General features: G+C 44.3%; 1 protein-coding gene across 1 annotated transcript in view; it reads right to left on the reverse strand.

The window, feature by feature from the left end:
• The window catches only part of GRIN3A (glutamate ionotropic receptor NMDA type subunit 3A), an 88,655-nt gene that overhangs the window by 18,274 nt on the left and 51,974 nt on the right, over positions 1–18,407 (reverse strand). The window contains exons 4-6 of the mRNA XM_039542946.1: positions 10,802–10,947; positions 8,759–8,874; positions 4,163–4,314 (exon numbers count right to left, since the gene is read on the reverse strand). Coding sequence (XP_039398880.1) covers positions 4,163–4,314; positions 8,759–8,874; positions 10,802–10,947 — 414 coding nt within the window. The remainder of the gene's footprint in view (positions 1–4,162; positions 4,315–8,758; positions 8,875–10,801; positions 10,948–18,407) is intronic.

Genomic DNA, 18,407 nt, shown 5'->3' on the forward strand with positions numbered 1-18,407 from the left:
TAAAAAGCACATATGTAATGTTTCTTTAACAAAGGTCTGTGGAACCTTTTTAATGTTATAGCCACTAGATGTCTCTATTGAGGTAATGATGTGCTATAGTTCTTAATGTCTCGATCGATCCATGCATGTTTACAGGGGACAAGAGAAAAGACCTACATGACCCCTCTTAACTGACACCCTCCCACCCTTAAAACAAACAAACAAAAAAGACATCAAATAAATGATTTTAAATGAATCCAGAAAATAGCAAGACTCAAGGAGCATCTTCTCCGCAGCTTGCCTGGGCAGGTCCTATCTATCTTTCCCTCTTCTAATCTATTCACTGTCAGTCTTACGGTGACACAGCCAAAAGTCCTGAGATTTTCGTGACAATCTTGAGGGCCTGAGAAATCCCCCCCCAACCAACAGCCTCTTGTCAAAAGTAGAAAGAAATTCCGGCCATAATTGCAGAACTGACTCATGTTGGGGATGCCTAAAATCTGGATCTGGATTCTAGCTCTAGCCAAAAGTCGGATTCAGGAATTCAGTCGGCTCAATGAGATACTGATGCTACAGGTAAGGTTCCTTATATCCCCACTCTCGTTCTAGACCCTACACACGCAAATAAAATGCTCTAGATATGGTGTGGTGCAGATCTTACAGCTTTGGGTCTCAGGTGGTTTCTGCTTTTGTCTGTACTCATCTAATATATTCATCCAAAAATTGTCTGGATCACTAACAACTTTGGGAGGCTGCTTTTTTGTTTTTTCGTTGTGTTTGGGTGGGTGTGAAATGCTGTGATGGGTTGACTTGTAGAAGAGAAAACATGTAGCAACGTGTCCCACTCCTGAGATCTCTTCTGCCTGACACTAAAGAATAGGTTATGTGGCTGCACAAGCGTTGTTTCAAAAGTCAAAGTTCATATAGCCCTAGACTGGATTAATTTCTCCAGAGGCTCCTGACAACTAGGAATGTCTCCAGCCCTGTCTCTTGCCCGCTAGAACCCTACTTCTCAGTATGATGGTGAGTCCCTCGCCCACCTACATCACTGAAGCTTTCAAAATGAACAAGGGGGTTTAATGACTACTAGACATCTGTCAGTCAGTCCGTGAGAGCTGCATTGCCATCAGAATGCCACTGGGCACTGATTCACTTTCATGAAGAGAGCTGGCCATGCTCCATGTAGTGCAAAGTCTGAACAGCCCCCTGGGGCTGCATGTCAATGCATCTGTGTGGGTGAAAGTGGAAAGAAGGAGGGAAAATTCCACGTTCAGCAGTTCCAGTGTATTTTTAACAGCAGAGATGAGAGTTGTGGTCCGTATGGCACATTGCCAGCTGGTGGACCCTATAGGTCTTGTGACCAAATGGCCAATGTTCATATGGTGGGCTCTGCACTTTTTTTGGGAGGGGGGCAGGGGGACCCTAAAACACCACCCTTTGCCCCTGCTCTTGGGCACCGAAGGCCCCACTAGTGGCTCGGGAAGGTGGTAGAGGAGGGAAGTGGGGGAGGGGTTTAGGTTTGCTCCTCACGCTGAGTCCCAGCCCCTCGCAACCCCTGCGGGTTTCTTACCCTCTTCCCCCTTGGGAGGGGTTATCCTCAGTCCTTAGACACTGAGGGAAGAGAGTCTCCCTTACTTTGGTTCTCTGGTCTTTCAGCTCTCACAACACACCTCCAAGCTCAGCTCAGCTCTGCTCTGCTCTTACTGCCTGAAGCGGGGGAGGGGGTTATTAGGTTCCTGACAGGGCCTTAATTGACTACAGGTGCTCCAATTAACCTGTAGCAACTCTCCCTAGTTTACAGGGAACCTCGCCTTAATTAGCCTAGGGCTTATATATTTCCCCTCTACCACTGTTCCCTGGCCATCCCGTATCAGTCTCTAGTTGGAAGTAGGTGAGAGAGATGGAGGCAGACAGAGGTTAGGGGTTCTGTGAATCAGACACTGAAGTCATTCAGTTCATCCATTTTGTTGTCAATGTAACTGGGGGAGAGGCAAAAGAGCATTTCGCTGAAAGTTGAGATTCCCTGCTCCATGGGGAGTTCTATACTCGGGCTTCTGGGTATACGTTAAAAAACCTCCATTGCTAACAACCACAGAACTACAGTCTGGTATGATTAAATCCCATGGTCAGAAACTCTAAAATTCAGTTTAATGAAGCTCCCTTACTATGGTGCCATGCTCCATGTAGTTCTATATTAGGACTGAAAACAAACATTGCCCTGCTTCCATGGCAAAGCTTCCAAAGGACTCTTCAAAAAGAGACTTGTCAAATGTATTTGAGACTTGACTGCCCTCTTTAAAATGTAAAAGCTTAACAAGCCAATTTAACATTTCATAGGGAAGCACTCAAAAGTCAAGTTTGTCCCTGGCAGACAAGGGTTTTCAATTTTAAGCAACTTGTGCTAATTAACTGCCATTGCCTATTGGCAATCTTGATCAGGTTTAATTCAAGAGACTTGTTTCAAATGTAAAATAACAGGAGGTCACAGAACGAACAGGCTGTCAAGAGTAGATATGCTGCATTAAAAACCTGGCCTTTCCCCAAGAACATTTCCCTTTGGATATTAATATGGTTTCCAGATAAACTGGATCAGAAATTGCCTGGACTAAGCTTCTCCCCCCCCGCCCTGAAATTTATTTTCCTGGAATTTGGCTGAACATTAGAGACACAAAAGTATAAGTTTTTATTGAGGGAACTAAAAAAGTGTTAATTAGGTTCATGTTGACTTTAATAAAAATACTAAACACTGATGCAAGCTGCAAAATGTAGATACGGATTCAGATCTACACAGCACCAAAGTTTGAGGATATTCGTTTCTGGGTTTTTCTCTGGGCCAGTCTCTAGAACATGCTATTAACAATCAGTGATGGATAAACCTCCAATAGCTGTAGTGGTTCAGTTAGATCAAGGAATTTAGATGCTCATCTGAATCTTTTGGGCCTGGGCAGAACTGGGGAAATGGAAATCCCACAAAATCAGGCTCTTGTGTGGAATTTTTTGGTCACTCTTCCAGATACCCATGTAACACGGAGGGCTGGGGTAGGGTTGGGCTGAATCAGCTGAGGAAGGGACAGTGGATCCATCACACTGTACTTCATATGAACAGGAATAGATAGCTTGTGTCAGGGTACAGCACTTTGGAACAAAATGTACGTAACATGATAATTTCTAAGCTACAAGCTCTTTCTAGGTTCCTCAAGACTTTGATTTCTTTAATTCACTTTTTAACCTTTTAACCCTTAGATTCTCCCAAGAAGACTACCTCTCTTCTCATTCATGTTAGATGTCTTTTTATTCTACAATGGACCATAATCTCAGCTGCTCTAAAAATTGTCTTAGATTCGTTGATTTCAGTAGAGTCGTGCCAGATTACTCCAGTTGAGGATTGGCCTTTGTTATACTTCAGTTTTCCTAAGTTATTAAATATGCACGACTTTGTTTGTGCAATGATAGCTTAAAGCCCCCTATTTTTAGGTTCTAAAGTTCCAATCTGCAAATAAGAAAGTGTAATTAGCTGAAATCTTTGTTACTCTTGTAGCAGAAGGTACCCTCTGAGTTATACAGTAGGCACAGTTATATTAATAGACTAGCTGAGATTCCCCCGGTCTGTTCTTTTTCCTGTGATATTCGTGCTGTCAGCTACTTCAGAGCGTGACTTATGTGAAACTAAAACTAGGCACTGTACAAGTACACAAAACTGATTCCACTTAACAATGTGTACCTGCATCTACAAAATCTGCCAAAATCTGGTGTTCTAACCACATGCTGCAACATTACACATTGTATTCTGCTCTAACACATGTACAGAACCTACGTGATGCAAGCATCACCATCCAATGCAACCATGCAATCTTACTCCTGTTATCTCTGTGTTCTGTTCCCTACCACATTGGTGCATTAGTAATCATAGCTCATCGAGCTACCTCTTCAAGTCTTCCAGCCAGAGACTTTTGTCTGTTTGTGTAATGAACCTTCCAAATAATAAGCAGTCAGCGCAACCCCCAGACACTGTCATTTCTATGCATGCATCTGATGAAGTGGGTATTCACCCACGAAAGCTCATGCTCTAATACGTCTGTTAGTCTATAAGGTGCCACAGGACTCTTTGCTGCTTTTACAGATCCAGACTAACACAGCTACCCCTCTACTTGTCATTTCTATGACCACTGAATGGATTGCTTACCTCAGTGACAGCAAAACTTCTTTTCCCACATGGTACTACCTTGTACCACTTGTCATGCAGCACATCCATGAAGCCATGGGATTTGTATTGGCTTATCAGCTCAGATATATTTGAGGTCAGTGGAGAATTTGGGGGAAGGCCAATGCCGTATCCTAGGAGAAAATACAAATACAAGGTTTTTTAGTCTGGTTGGTTTTGATTGTCTATGAGTAGTTGGTATCAACGCATCCTCTTCAGGTATGTGTGTGGCACAGCTAGATGCTCTGCTTTGCCAAAAACCAGGTCCAAAGCTGTGTATTGGCTCATCTATAGTGTGAAGGGGCCCAAACCGAAATGAGATTTCACAATGCAAAACAGGGTCATGCAAACAGCATTTGTGCACACAAAATTACTCATGCAAATGACTGGCTCTGCAGAAAAAAATGTGCGCAATTAGAAGCCAAAGAAGTTCACCGCAGTGATCCTGCAGCATGCATGTGAACGTTTTCTGAATGCCTTCGTTTCAGAAACACAGCCTCTTCTATGCATTTGCTACGGGCCTCAGTCTCATTTATACCGCCTGGGGCGGCCAAGGGGAAGGGGCAGCACATCGGGCTCTTCGGCGGCAGGTCCCTCAGAGGGAAGGACCAGCTGCCGAACTGCCGCCGAAGAAGAAAGCGGCGCGGTGGAGCTGCCGCCGATCACGATCACAGCTTCCCCCCCCCCCCGCCGTTTGGGGTGGCAAAATCCCTGGAGCCGGCCCTGCCTCTTTACCTCACTCTGGCAATGTAAAAGGGCCTTCAAGTGGGGGTAAATTCCAAGCCGGGCTGGCACGATATTTACCAAAGGTGGTTTTTTACCAGGTAAAATCATTGTTTTGACCATCCTGGGAAAAAATAGTTAGTCCCAGTTTAAGGCGTTTTCTATTTTAAAAACTGTTTTGTTAATGCACACCACATTACACTTGGTTTTAGTTCCATATTCAGATTGTGGATACATAAGGCAATATATTCATAGATCAATTTAGGGTTGTACAAATAAAACTGCAGTGGGCGTAATGCTAATATATAGAATTATAATATTGAACTTCGGAACGTCTGCGTATGTTTTGGTTTGGTATTTTCTCAAGGAAGTTATACATGTCTTGACTCAAATGTCAGTTTCCACTCTCACAGAAACAAAATTCAAAAAACCATTCAATTATATGAAAATGACAGCAATGCAGAGCTGTAGTCTTGAAGCATTAAGCAATCAGACACATGCGAGAGTTGCCGACTGGATCATTGTGTCATAAAGCGTTCTGTAGCAGGAGACCAATTTTGATGGAGTGGCTAAATGGAGACTATTCCTCAGTTTTGAATGGATGTATCTGAAGTTTGAAAAGATTTGTTCTGTGCTTGCTGAACTTGATGGACACAGATGCAATTATTTTTCTTGATTTAAGCCAGTATTTCCCACTGCCCCTTCCTATGCTAGTTTTTCCACAGGAAATTGCCATCCCTGACTTCAGCTACTTTGAAGCCACTTCACAGTGCCAGAGCAGCACACGGTGGCCTTAGTGTAAATTGGAATCTGGCCCCTATATTTCGTGATTAGAAGGTGCATATTACAGGTGCAGACATGTATGTGGACTCTGCAATGGAGAATCATGTAGTATTTACTGAATTATTTAAAAAATGTCCTGAGATATTGTGAGATTTTATTGCAATAAGATTGTATTGCTGTACCTCACAATAGCTCAATATCCAGTGGGCCTGATTCTCATTCATACTGACCAAGGCAGTGTCTACACCCACAGCTGGGAGCTGGGATTCCCAGCTCGGGTAGACATACAGATGCTAGCTCTACTTAAACTAATGCTTGTGTATATCAACCCAAACTGGGAATTATACCTCCTAGCTCCAATGTAGACATATCCTAAAATTCTTTTATGCTGCTCTGACAGTCTATAGGGACTTTAAACAGGCACCCATGTATTTTATATCCACCTGAATAAACGTCCTTTTACACTTCCAGAGTACTGTAAAAAATCCTTGGTGCAAATGAGAAACAGACTCAATAATTCTAATTACCCGAATGCCACATTTTAGGAAAAAAACACCTGTTTTTTTTCATTTTTAAAATACTCTAATTTGTGCACATGAAGCATGCAACTGTGCACATTAAACAAGTAACTGCACACGCACCTTGTCATTTGCCAGCTGGAAATTACCAGTTGCCTGTACAACTACTCTTTTGACATATGCGGCTCCATGGTTTTTGGTTTGCAGCTTAGATGCACACTCCTTAAAGTGTAGCCTCGTCTCACAAACACTGTACCAAAAATATTTTGTGGACAGAGACGGAGATGCAAACTGAACACCAGCAGGAAGTCTGCAGCCCCAGTGGCTTGCTACACAATGAAGCGAGGTAGCATTGTGATGGGTATATAGCTGTCAAATGATGGCATCTGTGTACTGCACCTTACAGGTGACCTTGGGCAAGTCCCTTTCATGCTCTGTGCCTCAATTTTCCCATCTCTAAAATGGGAATAATGATACTAACCTCCAATGGTAAAATGCTTTGAAATCTACTGATGAACAGTACACTATAAGAGGTGCTGGTTGGTTGTTTTTCTCCAAGTTCCTGCAGCCTGTATAACTAGCTGTACAGAGGAGACATACACACTGTTCCAAGGTGGAGCATTTACTTGTGTTCTTTAGTTTTCCTCAATCTTAAAGAGAAGTAGTTCAGGCTGAAAGCATATGGCTACTCCGTGTGTGGGGAAAACCACAAAAGACAGCACAAAATAACAAGTTCAGTATGCATCATAAATATGTGGTAGTTTGATGCTAGAAGATGTTGTTTCTGATTTTATTATTTATTATTTTTACTGTTTCTGACTTCAATGGATTCAAAGTTTTGTAAATTTGTAGCCATCTCCATAAAGCGAGTCATTCTCACATGTGCGCTTAATTAAGTGTAAACCTAACTGCTGATGCACAGACAGATTTATGACCATTATAACCCCTGGTGGGAAATAAAAATGGATTGCTTTTTTAGTGTCCTAGTGCGCTATGAACTGGCTACAACTTAGTGTCACTGTTCAATTCCAGCAAAAGGGATTTGCTAGATGGTTGGCATTTTTGGTGCCTCTAGATTGAATGATTAAACTACTCCGCTTCCACCAGCTTCATTTCCCGTGTTAAATTCCTGAATCTGTTTAGGTTCTGGGAGAGGCTGCCTCGCCTTGTGATGGTGCAACTGGATTGATTATTCTTGGAAGGAGGGGGGAAAAATCATTTCCATGGACCATCCGTCACAAAAACAAAGCCTGAAGTGTAATAGCTGCTAATGTGTTTTGCAGGGCTCATTGCTAAGATTTGCTTTCCGGCTGCATTGGGAAGCTGTCTGTGTGTCACTGTTAATATACTGGCATTTTAAGAGGCCAGGTAACTGGAGAGGGTGGATTAGTTATTTTAAATCAAGCCCCAGCTGAATAATCAAGCTGGCTGTTTGAAAGGGGGATTATGGGAATCCATTCTAGAAGGCGTGTGTGTTTACAGAGGGGGAATGGAGTCTTTGAATTTGCCAGTATTATGGGTGAAAAGTCTTTCAGTAGCTACGTTATTCCATCCTGAACTGTGAAAACGAGTCTCCCCTGTCTGACCGTGGTACAGGTTTCATTAGATACTGTTTTCTCCAAGTACAGGATCAATTTCTATTCCCTGAGGGAAGACTGCATACACAGGCTTGGTGCAGGGTGATCCACTGCGGGTGTGGGAGAAATTCTACCACCAAGCACTTATCACAGCTTTATGGCTGCAGTAGCTCTTCAGTGCACGGGGACATGGCTAGTGGACCTACCTCGCCATTGACTATCAAACTATCTGCCTCTCCCTTGCAACAATGAAAAAAATAGTTCTTGGGGATCACAGCTCTATGGGCAAGACATCCATATCCCGTTTGCACTCGTCCTCCAGCATCCTATGTCCTGAGCGCAGACATGGATAGGTTCTGATGCCTTGAAGGCTTTCCATTCCCACACAGGAGCAAGCAGGATTAGCCCCATAGGCACAGATAAATCCCAGTGGGAATGCTGTCTTCATAAAGAAATACCACCCCATTCCATAGCAATAGACCCAACTACTTACCATAGAGTTACTTTAATGTTTGGAGGCAATTATTGTAGAGCATCTCTAAGCATTTTGTTGTATAAGGGCCACTCCCTTACTCACAAAGCACCCTTTCAGCAGGCTAGATTCTCCTATTTAGCCTACATAGGGCTAGCCTGAGATTAAATACTTGGATGGCAAGCTCTTTGAGAGAGACTTGTGTTCTGCGCGTGTACTGTGCTTACCATAATGGGGTTCCCTAAGTGAGGCTCGTAGGTGCTACCACAATAATAAATAACGGTGAGACAGAGAACGTACGTTAACGTAATAGACAAGTGACTTGAAAGCTGAAATGAAAACATTGAAAGACAAATAAGGGGAAATCCTGGCTTCACTGAAGTTGATGGAAGTTTTGCTGACTTCAGTGGGGTCAGAATCTGGCCAATATTCTTTAATTCTGATGTCTGCATTTCATGTTGGCAGGCAGAATGTATCGGAAGGAGAAGGATACTGTCTGAAATACCTTCAATGGCAAATGGCTTCCCCACTGTCAAAAGTTTGCAGTCAGCATCTATTGACACTTCATAATCTAAGAGTGCTTTATCCATGATGAAGGCATCTAATTTCTCTGGATCATGCCTGTATTTAAGACCAAAGTAAGAAAACAGAATCAATAAGAGAAGCTGTACAGTTGTGTTCATTGATACAGAAGCGGTTGTTTCAGGGCTGGAAACAAGGAATATATTTGATCTAGTTTTTAGGAAGCTTCTGATATAAACCCAACACGAAACCAAGCCAAAGCCTAATTTATAAGCCCAATAAAGATGAGGATCAGGGGCTATTGGGATAAACACAGAATTGAGTTAAATATCAAAGACTGAAGGGTTCATGTGCAGAGAGGTTGCTCTGGCTGGCAGAATATTCATATATGGACTAGTTCTGTTCACTTGACATATCTTTGACCTGGAAGAAGGAAAATGCAACAGGGTGAGAATCAAATTGAGTTTCTTGCACAGTAGAACAAAGAGCACCGGGGAAGAAACCAAAACTCTCTAAGGCTGTCACTCAGGCTGGGTTTCCTTGTGCTGCATCGATCTACACTGTCTTAGAAATTAGAGCTGGGTAAACCCTACGAAAGGTTTTCCATGGATATACGCTGCTATTTTAAAATGTATGTCCTTCATCCAGGCTGGCTTTTCTCTTGTATTCATGTTCCGTGAACATTCAGATGACTGAGTTTCACTGGTATGAATGTTTTATGGAAAGCAAATTTGAAAGTACTGAAGGCATGTGTGGAAATGGCACCATGTGTTCTCATCCAATCAAGGAAAAAACCAAGTGCCCAAATCCCAAACTGGCAGAGATCCACTGGCTTCCATGGAACTATACTGAATTACACCCACTGGGGATGGGGCAGTGCCTTAGGAGTTGATTATGAAAACCAACCAGAGTGCCATAAAAATTATTTAAAAATATAATCACAGGCATTTTGTTATACAGATCACCATGGGCAGGTATTTTGCTGCCCCAAGCACGGCAGACAGGCTGCCTTCGGCGGCTTGCCTGAGGGAGGTCCCCAGTCCCGCGAATTCGGCGGCAGCCTGCGGGAGGTCCGCTGAAGCCGCGAGACCAGCGGACCCTCTGCAGGCATGCCGCCAAAGGCAACCTGCCTGCTGCTCTCATGGTGACCGGCAGAGCGCCCCCACCCCGGCTTGCCGCCCCAGGCACGTGCTTGGCGTGCTGGTGCCTGGAGCCGCCCCTGACCATGGGATCTAAACTGTGGTGATGATGCCCATGATTGCAGCCTCCTATCTTGCAATGTATGTAATCAATTGCAAAACATTGTGGGGGAAACGTATTTGAAAGCACACACCTTTTTGGAAGCATGAGGACCGATGGTGGAAAATTATAAGAATGATCTAGTGTCATTAATGTTCTTCTTTAAATTAATGGCTAATTCGTTTCTAAATCTTTCTAAGGAATCTCTATTGCTATTGTGTGGGAGACACTGAGATTTCTAATGTGCGTTTCTATCTGTACTTTGCACCTGCCTCATGGATAGTGCCCACTGCCTAATGAATATCTTCCAAGCACTGACACCTGCCAGGATTTATTTTGCCACCGGTTAGCAGAAGGGTCATCTTGGCACTATACTTGCAATGGAAAGGGCTGCTTTGCCGGAGGACTGTGAGTGCCTCTCTGTGCTATCCATGCTGTCATTGTTACATTGGCATTGCTCCATTCTAGTGATGGAGAATGAGCTTGTGCCTTCTTCACCATCTCTGCCATGCCAGTGCAATGCTGCTGATGCCTTGGAAAATGGAAAATTGGATATGATCCAGGCAAGCAAAGTTTTTTATCCTTTTAAAAAATATACAAAGCAGGATGAATCTAGAAAGCACGTACACAGGACACTTAGAATAACTAAGACCCATTCAAGTAATTGGAAATACGTCCATTAGCTTCAAGGAGCTTTGGACTAGGGCCTTAGTGAAGCCAAGGACTGTGAAATTAAATACTCTTTGGTCAGCCTGTTACAACATGAAGCTAGCATGCAGAGACTCACTTCAGGTGCTCCACTCCATCAGGAGTTGCAGGAACATTGTACCGTCTCATGTACTCGTGCATCTCTGGGAAGCTCTGCCTGACGTAGTCTTCAGCGCTGCTTTCTCGCACCGTTCCAAAGCGGAATCCCTGGGAAGGGTGGTGGAGCTAAGAAACAGGAAAAGACAGACCAGCACAGTAATTTGTCTCACTCATGTTGAGTAACCTCCATTCCCGGGCCAGTCTTCTGTGCTCTGAAGACAGCTACACGGATTTTACAGATGTGTTTCACAGGCACCAACTTTTTTCTGCGCTGGTGGGGGCTCGTGCCCCCACCCCGACTCCACCCCTGCCCCAAAGTCCGTACCCTAACTCCGCCCCCATTGTACCCCTCCCCAAATCCCGCCCCAGTGCCGCCTCATCCCCCAAGTGCGCCGAGTTCTCCCTCTTCCCCCCTCCCTCCCAGGCTTGCCGTGCGAAACAGCTGTTTTGGGGCGCAAGTGCTGGGAGGGAGGGGGGAGAAGCAGGATGCGGCGGCGCACTCAGGGGAGGAGGCAGAGGTGGAGCGGAGGCAGAGGTGAGCTGGGGCTGGGTGGGGAGCTGCTGGTAGGTGCAGAGCACCCACCAGTTTTTCCCTGTGGGTGCTCCAGCCCTGGAGCATCCACGGAGTCGGTGCCTATGATGTGTTTTAACGGGGATCATTACAGAGACACATACCATCTTCAGGACCAGTTAACGTCAGCTTAACCAGTTACATACTCTTGGGATCTGCTCTAGGCTTGTGAAAAAATTTCCCCTTGAGCCAGAGACCACCCCACATCCGGGTGGGGTTCAGTTTCGTTCTCTGTGTGAAGCACAGCCTAGGTTTGAGGAAAGGGTCATGAGCTTCATTTAAAGAGAAGGTTGAGGGGTGACTTGATTACTGTGCCTGCATGAAGTGGAAAGGGAAACAGAGCAGAGCTGTGTGAACCCTGTGGGAGTTGTGGGGTGTGGTGTTTGGAGGGGGAACATTCACAGAGATTCTTAGATTTCAAAACCAGAAGGGACCATTGTGATCATCCAGTCTGGCCTTCTCCATAACACCAGGCCCTAGAACTTCCTCGGAACAATTCCTAGAGTGGATCTTTTGGAAAAACCTCCAATCTTCATTTAAAAATTGCCAGTGCTGGGCCATCCACTATGAACCTTGGTAACTTGTTCTAGTGGCTAATTGCCCTCACTGTTTAAAAATGTAAGCCTGTATGTACCTACATGGGGAGTAAATACTTGCTAATGGGCTCTTCAATCTAGCAGAGAAAGGGGTAACATGATCTAATGTCTGGAAATTGAAACTAGACGAATTCAGACTGGAAAGAAGTCTTAAAATCTGAAGTGAATCAAACTGCACCATAGAATCTCTATGGATAGAAATTCCATGACTAATGAATAACGAGTATGACAGTAGGAATAGACGACCGACTACCTGACCAGGATGATGATGGTAACTGTGAAATGCGCAGGGAGATTAGAGAGGTGACAAAAACCGGAAGACCCAATAATAATGAGGGATTTCAGCTATCCTCATATTGACTGAGTCCATGTCACCTCAGGATGGGATGCAGAGATAAAATGTTCTGGACACCATTAACGACTGCTTCTTGGAGCAGCTGGTCCTGGAAGAGGCAATTCTTGATTTAGATCTAAGTGGAGCACAGGATCTAGTCCAAATCGATGAATATACCTGAATTGCTCGGTAATCATTACCATGATGCACTTACATTTAAACATCCTTGTAGGGGGGAAGTGGCAAAGAAACCCACCACCGTAGTATTTAACTTCAAAAAGGGGAACTACACAAAAATGAGGAAGCCAGTTAAATGGAAATTTAAAGGAACAGTCACAAGAGTGATATGCTGGCAAACCACATGGAAACTATTTAAAAACGCCATCATGGAGGGTCAAACTAAATGTGTACCTCAAATAACACCCCCCCCACAAACACAGTAAGAGGACCTAACAAATGTCACAATGGCTAAAAAGCATAGTAAATGAGGCAGTTAAAGGCAAATCCTACTGAGGAAAATAGAAAGGAACATGAACATAAACTCTGGCAAATCAAGTGTAAAAGTATAATGAGGCAGGCCAAAAAAAGAATTTGAAGAGCAATTAACAAAAGACACACAAACTAACACAGGACATTCCCCCCCCACCCCACTTCACATAACACAAGAACCAGGGGTCACCCAATGAAGTTAACAGGCAGCAAGTTTAAAAGAAACATAAGGAAGTATTTCTTCACACAGTGCACAGTCAATCTGTGGAACTCCTTGCCAGGGGATGTTGTGAAGGCCAAAACTATAACCAGGTTCTAAAAAGAATGAGATAAGTTCATGGGGGATAGATCCATGAATGACTATTAGCCAAGATGGTCCAGGACGCAACCCCATGCTCTGGGTGTCCCTGAACCTCTGTCTGCCAGAAGCTGGGACCTGACAATGGGATGGATCACTCAAAAATTGCCCTGTTCTGTCCTTTCACTCTAAAGCATCCGTCACTGACCACTGTCGCAAGACAGAATACTCGGCTAGATGGACCATTTTGGTCTGACCCAGAATGGCCGTTCTTATGTTCTTATGACTCAGTAGAAAGATGGACTGAATGATTATGGAAACTAAGCTAGGATTGAAACAAACTGGTTGGGCACTATGGGGAAGGTTGCAGTGCTGTATATGTTCGGAGCATAATCAAGATATCAGTCTCCAGGGCTGTCAGCCCCATACCTTTCAGACGCACTAAATTCACACACAAAATCAGTAATTTTTAAATTGTGTTGTGTGTGTGCTCTGATTATAACTGGATTCGTTTCACTGTCTTACAGCCCTTGGTTTCTTCTTGAACTATTAGGAGGTTCAGGGAGTTGACCTTGGTAAGTTTCCAGTGCACATCAATTGCTAACTACCTGGAGTGGAATAGTGAGAAAACACCTAGCTCATTGCAGAATACAGTAAAGGCTCAGTCCTGCAGGCTGTGGAGCACTCTTGTGGGGAGCTGAGTGTCTCCCAGCTCCCATGGGAGTCAGAAGGAGCTGAGTGCTCATCACCTTACAGCAGCGCAAAGGAAATCAAATGACGTTAAGGCTCAGTGAACAGTTCTCTGCTCACTTCCCCAGGAATCTCAGCAAGAGCTTTGCAAACGACACTATGCCAGGAAGAATAGGTCAGTCTAAACAGTCCTGCTCACTGTGGAGAAAAGCATGCCAGAAAATCAAACGTCCATCTGCCTGTCACATACGTGTCTAGTGTTAGACGACAGCAAGCTGGGATCCAGGGGAAAGGATGATCTTGGTGCAGGGGCTCAGATATTACCAGTATACAATAGAATACGGCATGGGCAATTAGTCCAAAAGCTCCTTTCCACCCCTCATCGATGATCCCATGGCTAAAAGTACATCACTGCCCGTTGAACATAAGAGCTAGCCGACTGGATCAGGCCATTGGCCTTTTCTATTTCAGTATCTTGACACTGACAGGGCAGGTCTACGGTGTTCTGGGGGGTGAGCCTTCCAGCATGGGCCCACAGGCTTGTGCTAATAGGCCTCATGCTCGCTCTAAGAGGAGCGGGGTAGATGTTGCTTTGACGTAGGTCAGGCTGGAGTTTGGGCTCTCAAGCCCTGCCTCCCTCCCCCTGCACATCCGCCCCGGGTTCAAAGCCCAAGCTCCAGCGAAAGGTCCTTTAAGAGCACTACCATAAACCCGGTTAGCATGAGTCTGTCTACTCGGACGCTGAAGGTCACCCCCGCATGCAGTGTAGCTATGCCCAGCAGCCAGGACCAGCTGCGTTGGTCTGTATTCTGTTGCTGTGGGGGTCTCTGAACACCTCATGGTTTTGGTAAAGTGCCAGAAGGCCTGAACAGCAGGGATTGGTTGGGTTGGTGGTTTGGTAATCCATTAGGGAGCCTAGTGTTGCCAGTTCAACTCTAGCTCAAGTCAGGAGTCTCTGATGACTCTTTATGAAATAAGTTAGAGGGCTCAGTCTGTTTCCAAGCAGACTGGTGTCCACATGACATAAACCAATCACCACAGGGAGCCCTGATCGGTGACCTCTTTTGGCATGGTATTGGGGGTCAATGATGGGCATGAAGACCGGACTCTCCAATCCTTCAAGGAAGAGTTGAGGTGTTTGGTGAGTTTTAGGTAGAAGATAGTACTGCTGCAGCTCCTGCAGTAGCTGCTCTGTGGCTGAACTCAGGGTGTCTGTCGCCTGACCTCTCAGTGTGGATAGCTTTCACATACACGCTGCCATCAGTATCTGCCTTTTTTTTTTTAAATTCATATGTGAATTCAAAGTCAAATGAGTGACATTCAGCTCCATGCAGCGAATGAGCCCAAGGCCCTATTTTGTGGATCAGTGGGACCTCACTGGTGCATTGGACTTGTGCTGACTCTGTACATGGGTGAATTTCACCCAGTGTGAATAAAGCTTTTCTATACCTCTTTTCTTGGACTAATGCTGCTAGCTCACACTTTTCATCTGCTAAGTGTTTGGCAACAATTAAGTTGCATAACATCTGTGAGAGGTAAGTCAGTCGCCCCATTTTGTGGATGGGGAAACTCAGACTGAGAGTTTGATTTGCAGAGTACCGAAAACTTTCAGGGAAGTCAAGTGAAGTGTGTATGGAGAGGGGGTGGGAACTGTCATCTCTGTTTCTTCAGGTACTGCCTTGACTCCGGGAAGAGGAAGCTCCCTCACCCCCCTCTCTCTGCTTTCTTCAGAGGTTAAGGGAAGAGAATACTGCTAACTCCAAATTAAGAGTGAACAGCAGCTCTCTTGCAATTTCTAGTAAAGAACTTTATGTGAGGCTTTGGGAAGAGTGTGCCCATGAATTCCTGCTCCACACAGGGGAGGTTTCATTGTACTTGTGCATGAGACATTAAGTGTAGCTGACTTCAGCAGAACCTGACTCTGCACAAAGTGCTGTCACATGCACAAAATTAACTTGGAAAAAAATATAGACAAATATTGTTTTTCTCAAATCTCCTTCAGGCACAAGAATGTTAAGGGTTTTGTGGCTCAAAAGTAGGTACAAAACTGTTGGATGAAAATCTGCTTTTTTTTTCAAGTTGACAGTATACCTTTAATATCTTCTTTTAGTCTTCTCTTGAGAAAACTCTGCACCTTCAAAGTATCTTTATATTTGTTACAAACTCTTGAGATTTCAATATGGCTCTCACAAAATTTGGCATGTTTCTTAAAGCCCCAGCTACTGGAGTCATGTGATGAGAGAATCTCAGCTTTCATTTAAAAAAATGTTTCTAGCATTGATGGTTTCAGAGAGAAGCTAGAAGACATGACCTTTAGAGACTCAAAAAACATATGGCAAATAAAAATAACCCAAAATGTAGTTTTTGTTTTTTAAAAAAAACCCTCATGATTTGTTGGGCTTGATTGATTAATTTTGAATGCTTGGTGTTGGCAATAGTGTAAGATAACTGATTTATCTAAAGGAAATTGCTGTAGGAAACCTAAAGTGGTATGTATTGCTAGTGTAACCAAAGAATACACTTTATTCCATTTTATATTTAATTTGAAATCTAGCCAAACTGAAAGGTGAATAATTAGGAGCAGGGAGATGACTGGTATCTCTCTACATTTACCCTGTGCGGTACAGTCACAGTACCATATCTTGGAGACTTGGCTAGGAAAGCTTTTACTGCAGACCTGCCTTCAATGATTCAAGTCTGATTACATCTAAATGAACTAAAATGCTGCAGATTCAGCTCCAGGCTGCTGACATGATCTTTCTGGCAAAAGTGTAGTTGGGGTTAATAAGACTCCTATCCAGCTAGATGCATTATTGTCTAGTGCTGTAAGAAATCAAAGGGAATGAAGCTTTGTACTAAGCTAGAGACAACCTTTGATGTACCAGCACTTCAGAAATCCCTGAATTCTGCAATTCTGTAAACAAGCTACATGGGTAGCTACAACTGGGTATGATACAGATGGGTAGCTCCACGTATGGGTACAACAGCCCTTTTTGTTCATCTCAGAAGCTCCTAGTCCTCCCTTTGAAGGCCTGAGGGTAGGAGTCATTCATGAAGAGGTACTCACTCCTCAGTGAAATACCAGTTCAGTTATTACATGGTCTCTCTTGATACTGTGTCCTCCCCAACAGCTCCTTGCAGCGATATTGTAACCAGGTACACGGGGATGCTATGGGTGGGGGACTCGCTAAGTATGGAGAATACTAATGAGAACTGTTTGAATGGGCAGCCCGCCAAGGTAGACATTTTGAGTAGGCAGTTTCCACTTGAGCAATTTCCCCTTGCTGGAGCTCTGAAGTGGAGCATGCATCCCGAAAGACGAAGAGGGGACATGCAGCTCAAAGCTTACTAGTCAATCAGCAAAATGGAATGAACAAACGGAAATGTAGAGTTCAGTCAGGTAATTCCCTTGGGGAGCCACACAGATCTTTAAAAATGAGCCAGATTTTGAGGTCCCAACACCATCACTTACAAAGAAAATAAAAACACCTATCAGATTTTATTTGCAAATTTTAAACTGCTATTTAACATTCCCGATGTCTAAACATAGACTTTGCACTGCAAAATGCTGGGGTCTGGCCTGAAGCTTAAAAAGAGCACCTGGGCTGGTGAAATACGGGTCAGGAGTGTGCATTGTAATGGTTGCTGTGTGTAAATACATGTGCCCTGGATAGAATGTCGGTCTTTCTCAAGTGTTTATGAAGCTATCACCCTCTGCCTTTCCCAGAGGATGGATATAAGCTCTAGCACTCCAGACGTATGAAAAAATGTGTAAGAACACAAATCTGACATAACAACATTAACACTAGTGTAACCAGGGAACACTGCTAGCCGTTCCAAATGCAAACCCGCCTGAACCCTCTGGGTATGTATTCAGGACAGCTAGCCCATGCTACTGCTGCTGCCGGTGCTACCGAGGCAACACTACTATTTTTAGTGTGGTAGCTCAGATGAGAGCTAGCAGGCGTATGTCTAAGTGAGCTGGGAATTGCACCCCTAGCTTGTAGTCTAGAGGTAGCCTAAATGTGACAGGGAACTAAATGGCCTAGTGCATTCTAACATAAATCCTAAAATGAGAGGTTATTGTGGACTTACATTGTGTGTCTCTGGCATTAAATGCCATCAGTCTGGTTGAGGACATGGTAGGCCCAGATTTTAACAGCCATACGTGTAGAAGTGTACGTGTCTGACTTGTACTCTCATAACGCACGCCGTGCAGGCACACGTTGGAATCTTGACTTGCAGCAGTGCATCAGGTATTGCACAAGAGGAAGCTTGTGCATTCAGCTTGGCAGATTGGCCAAGTTGACATTCTGATTAGGAATTTGCGGCTTTCTGATGATCACATGCATTCTACCCCGATTATGCTAAATGAGACTTGAGGGGAGAAATACAACCAAGACATCCAGTGAGGTCTGGGGGCAGAGAGAGGACACTTTCTGGTAGAACCTCTGTGGTGAGAGGGGTTCACTGGTTGCATGGGGCACCAACCTAGTGCCCTCTGGTGGACCCTTCAGGTATCTAACAGGAAGTAGGGTAGGGAAGGATATGGAATCCGACATTTAGAGACTCTTTGGAGTGAGAAATTAAATCCAGTTTTATCCATGA

This window comes from Mauremys reevesii, linkage group 6, assembly GCF_016161935.1.
Source record: "Mauremys reevesii isolate NIE-2019 linkage group 6, ASM1616193v1, whole genome shotgun sequence".
In the NCBI taxonomy this organism is placed as follows: Eukaryota; Metazoa; Chordata; order Testudines; family Geoemydidae; genus Mauremys; species Mauremys reevesii.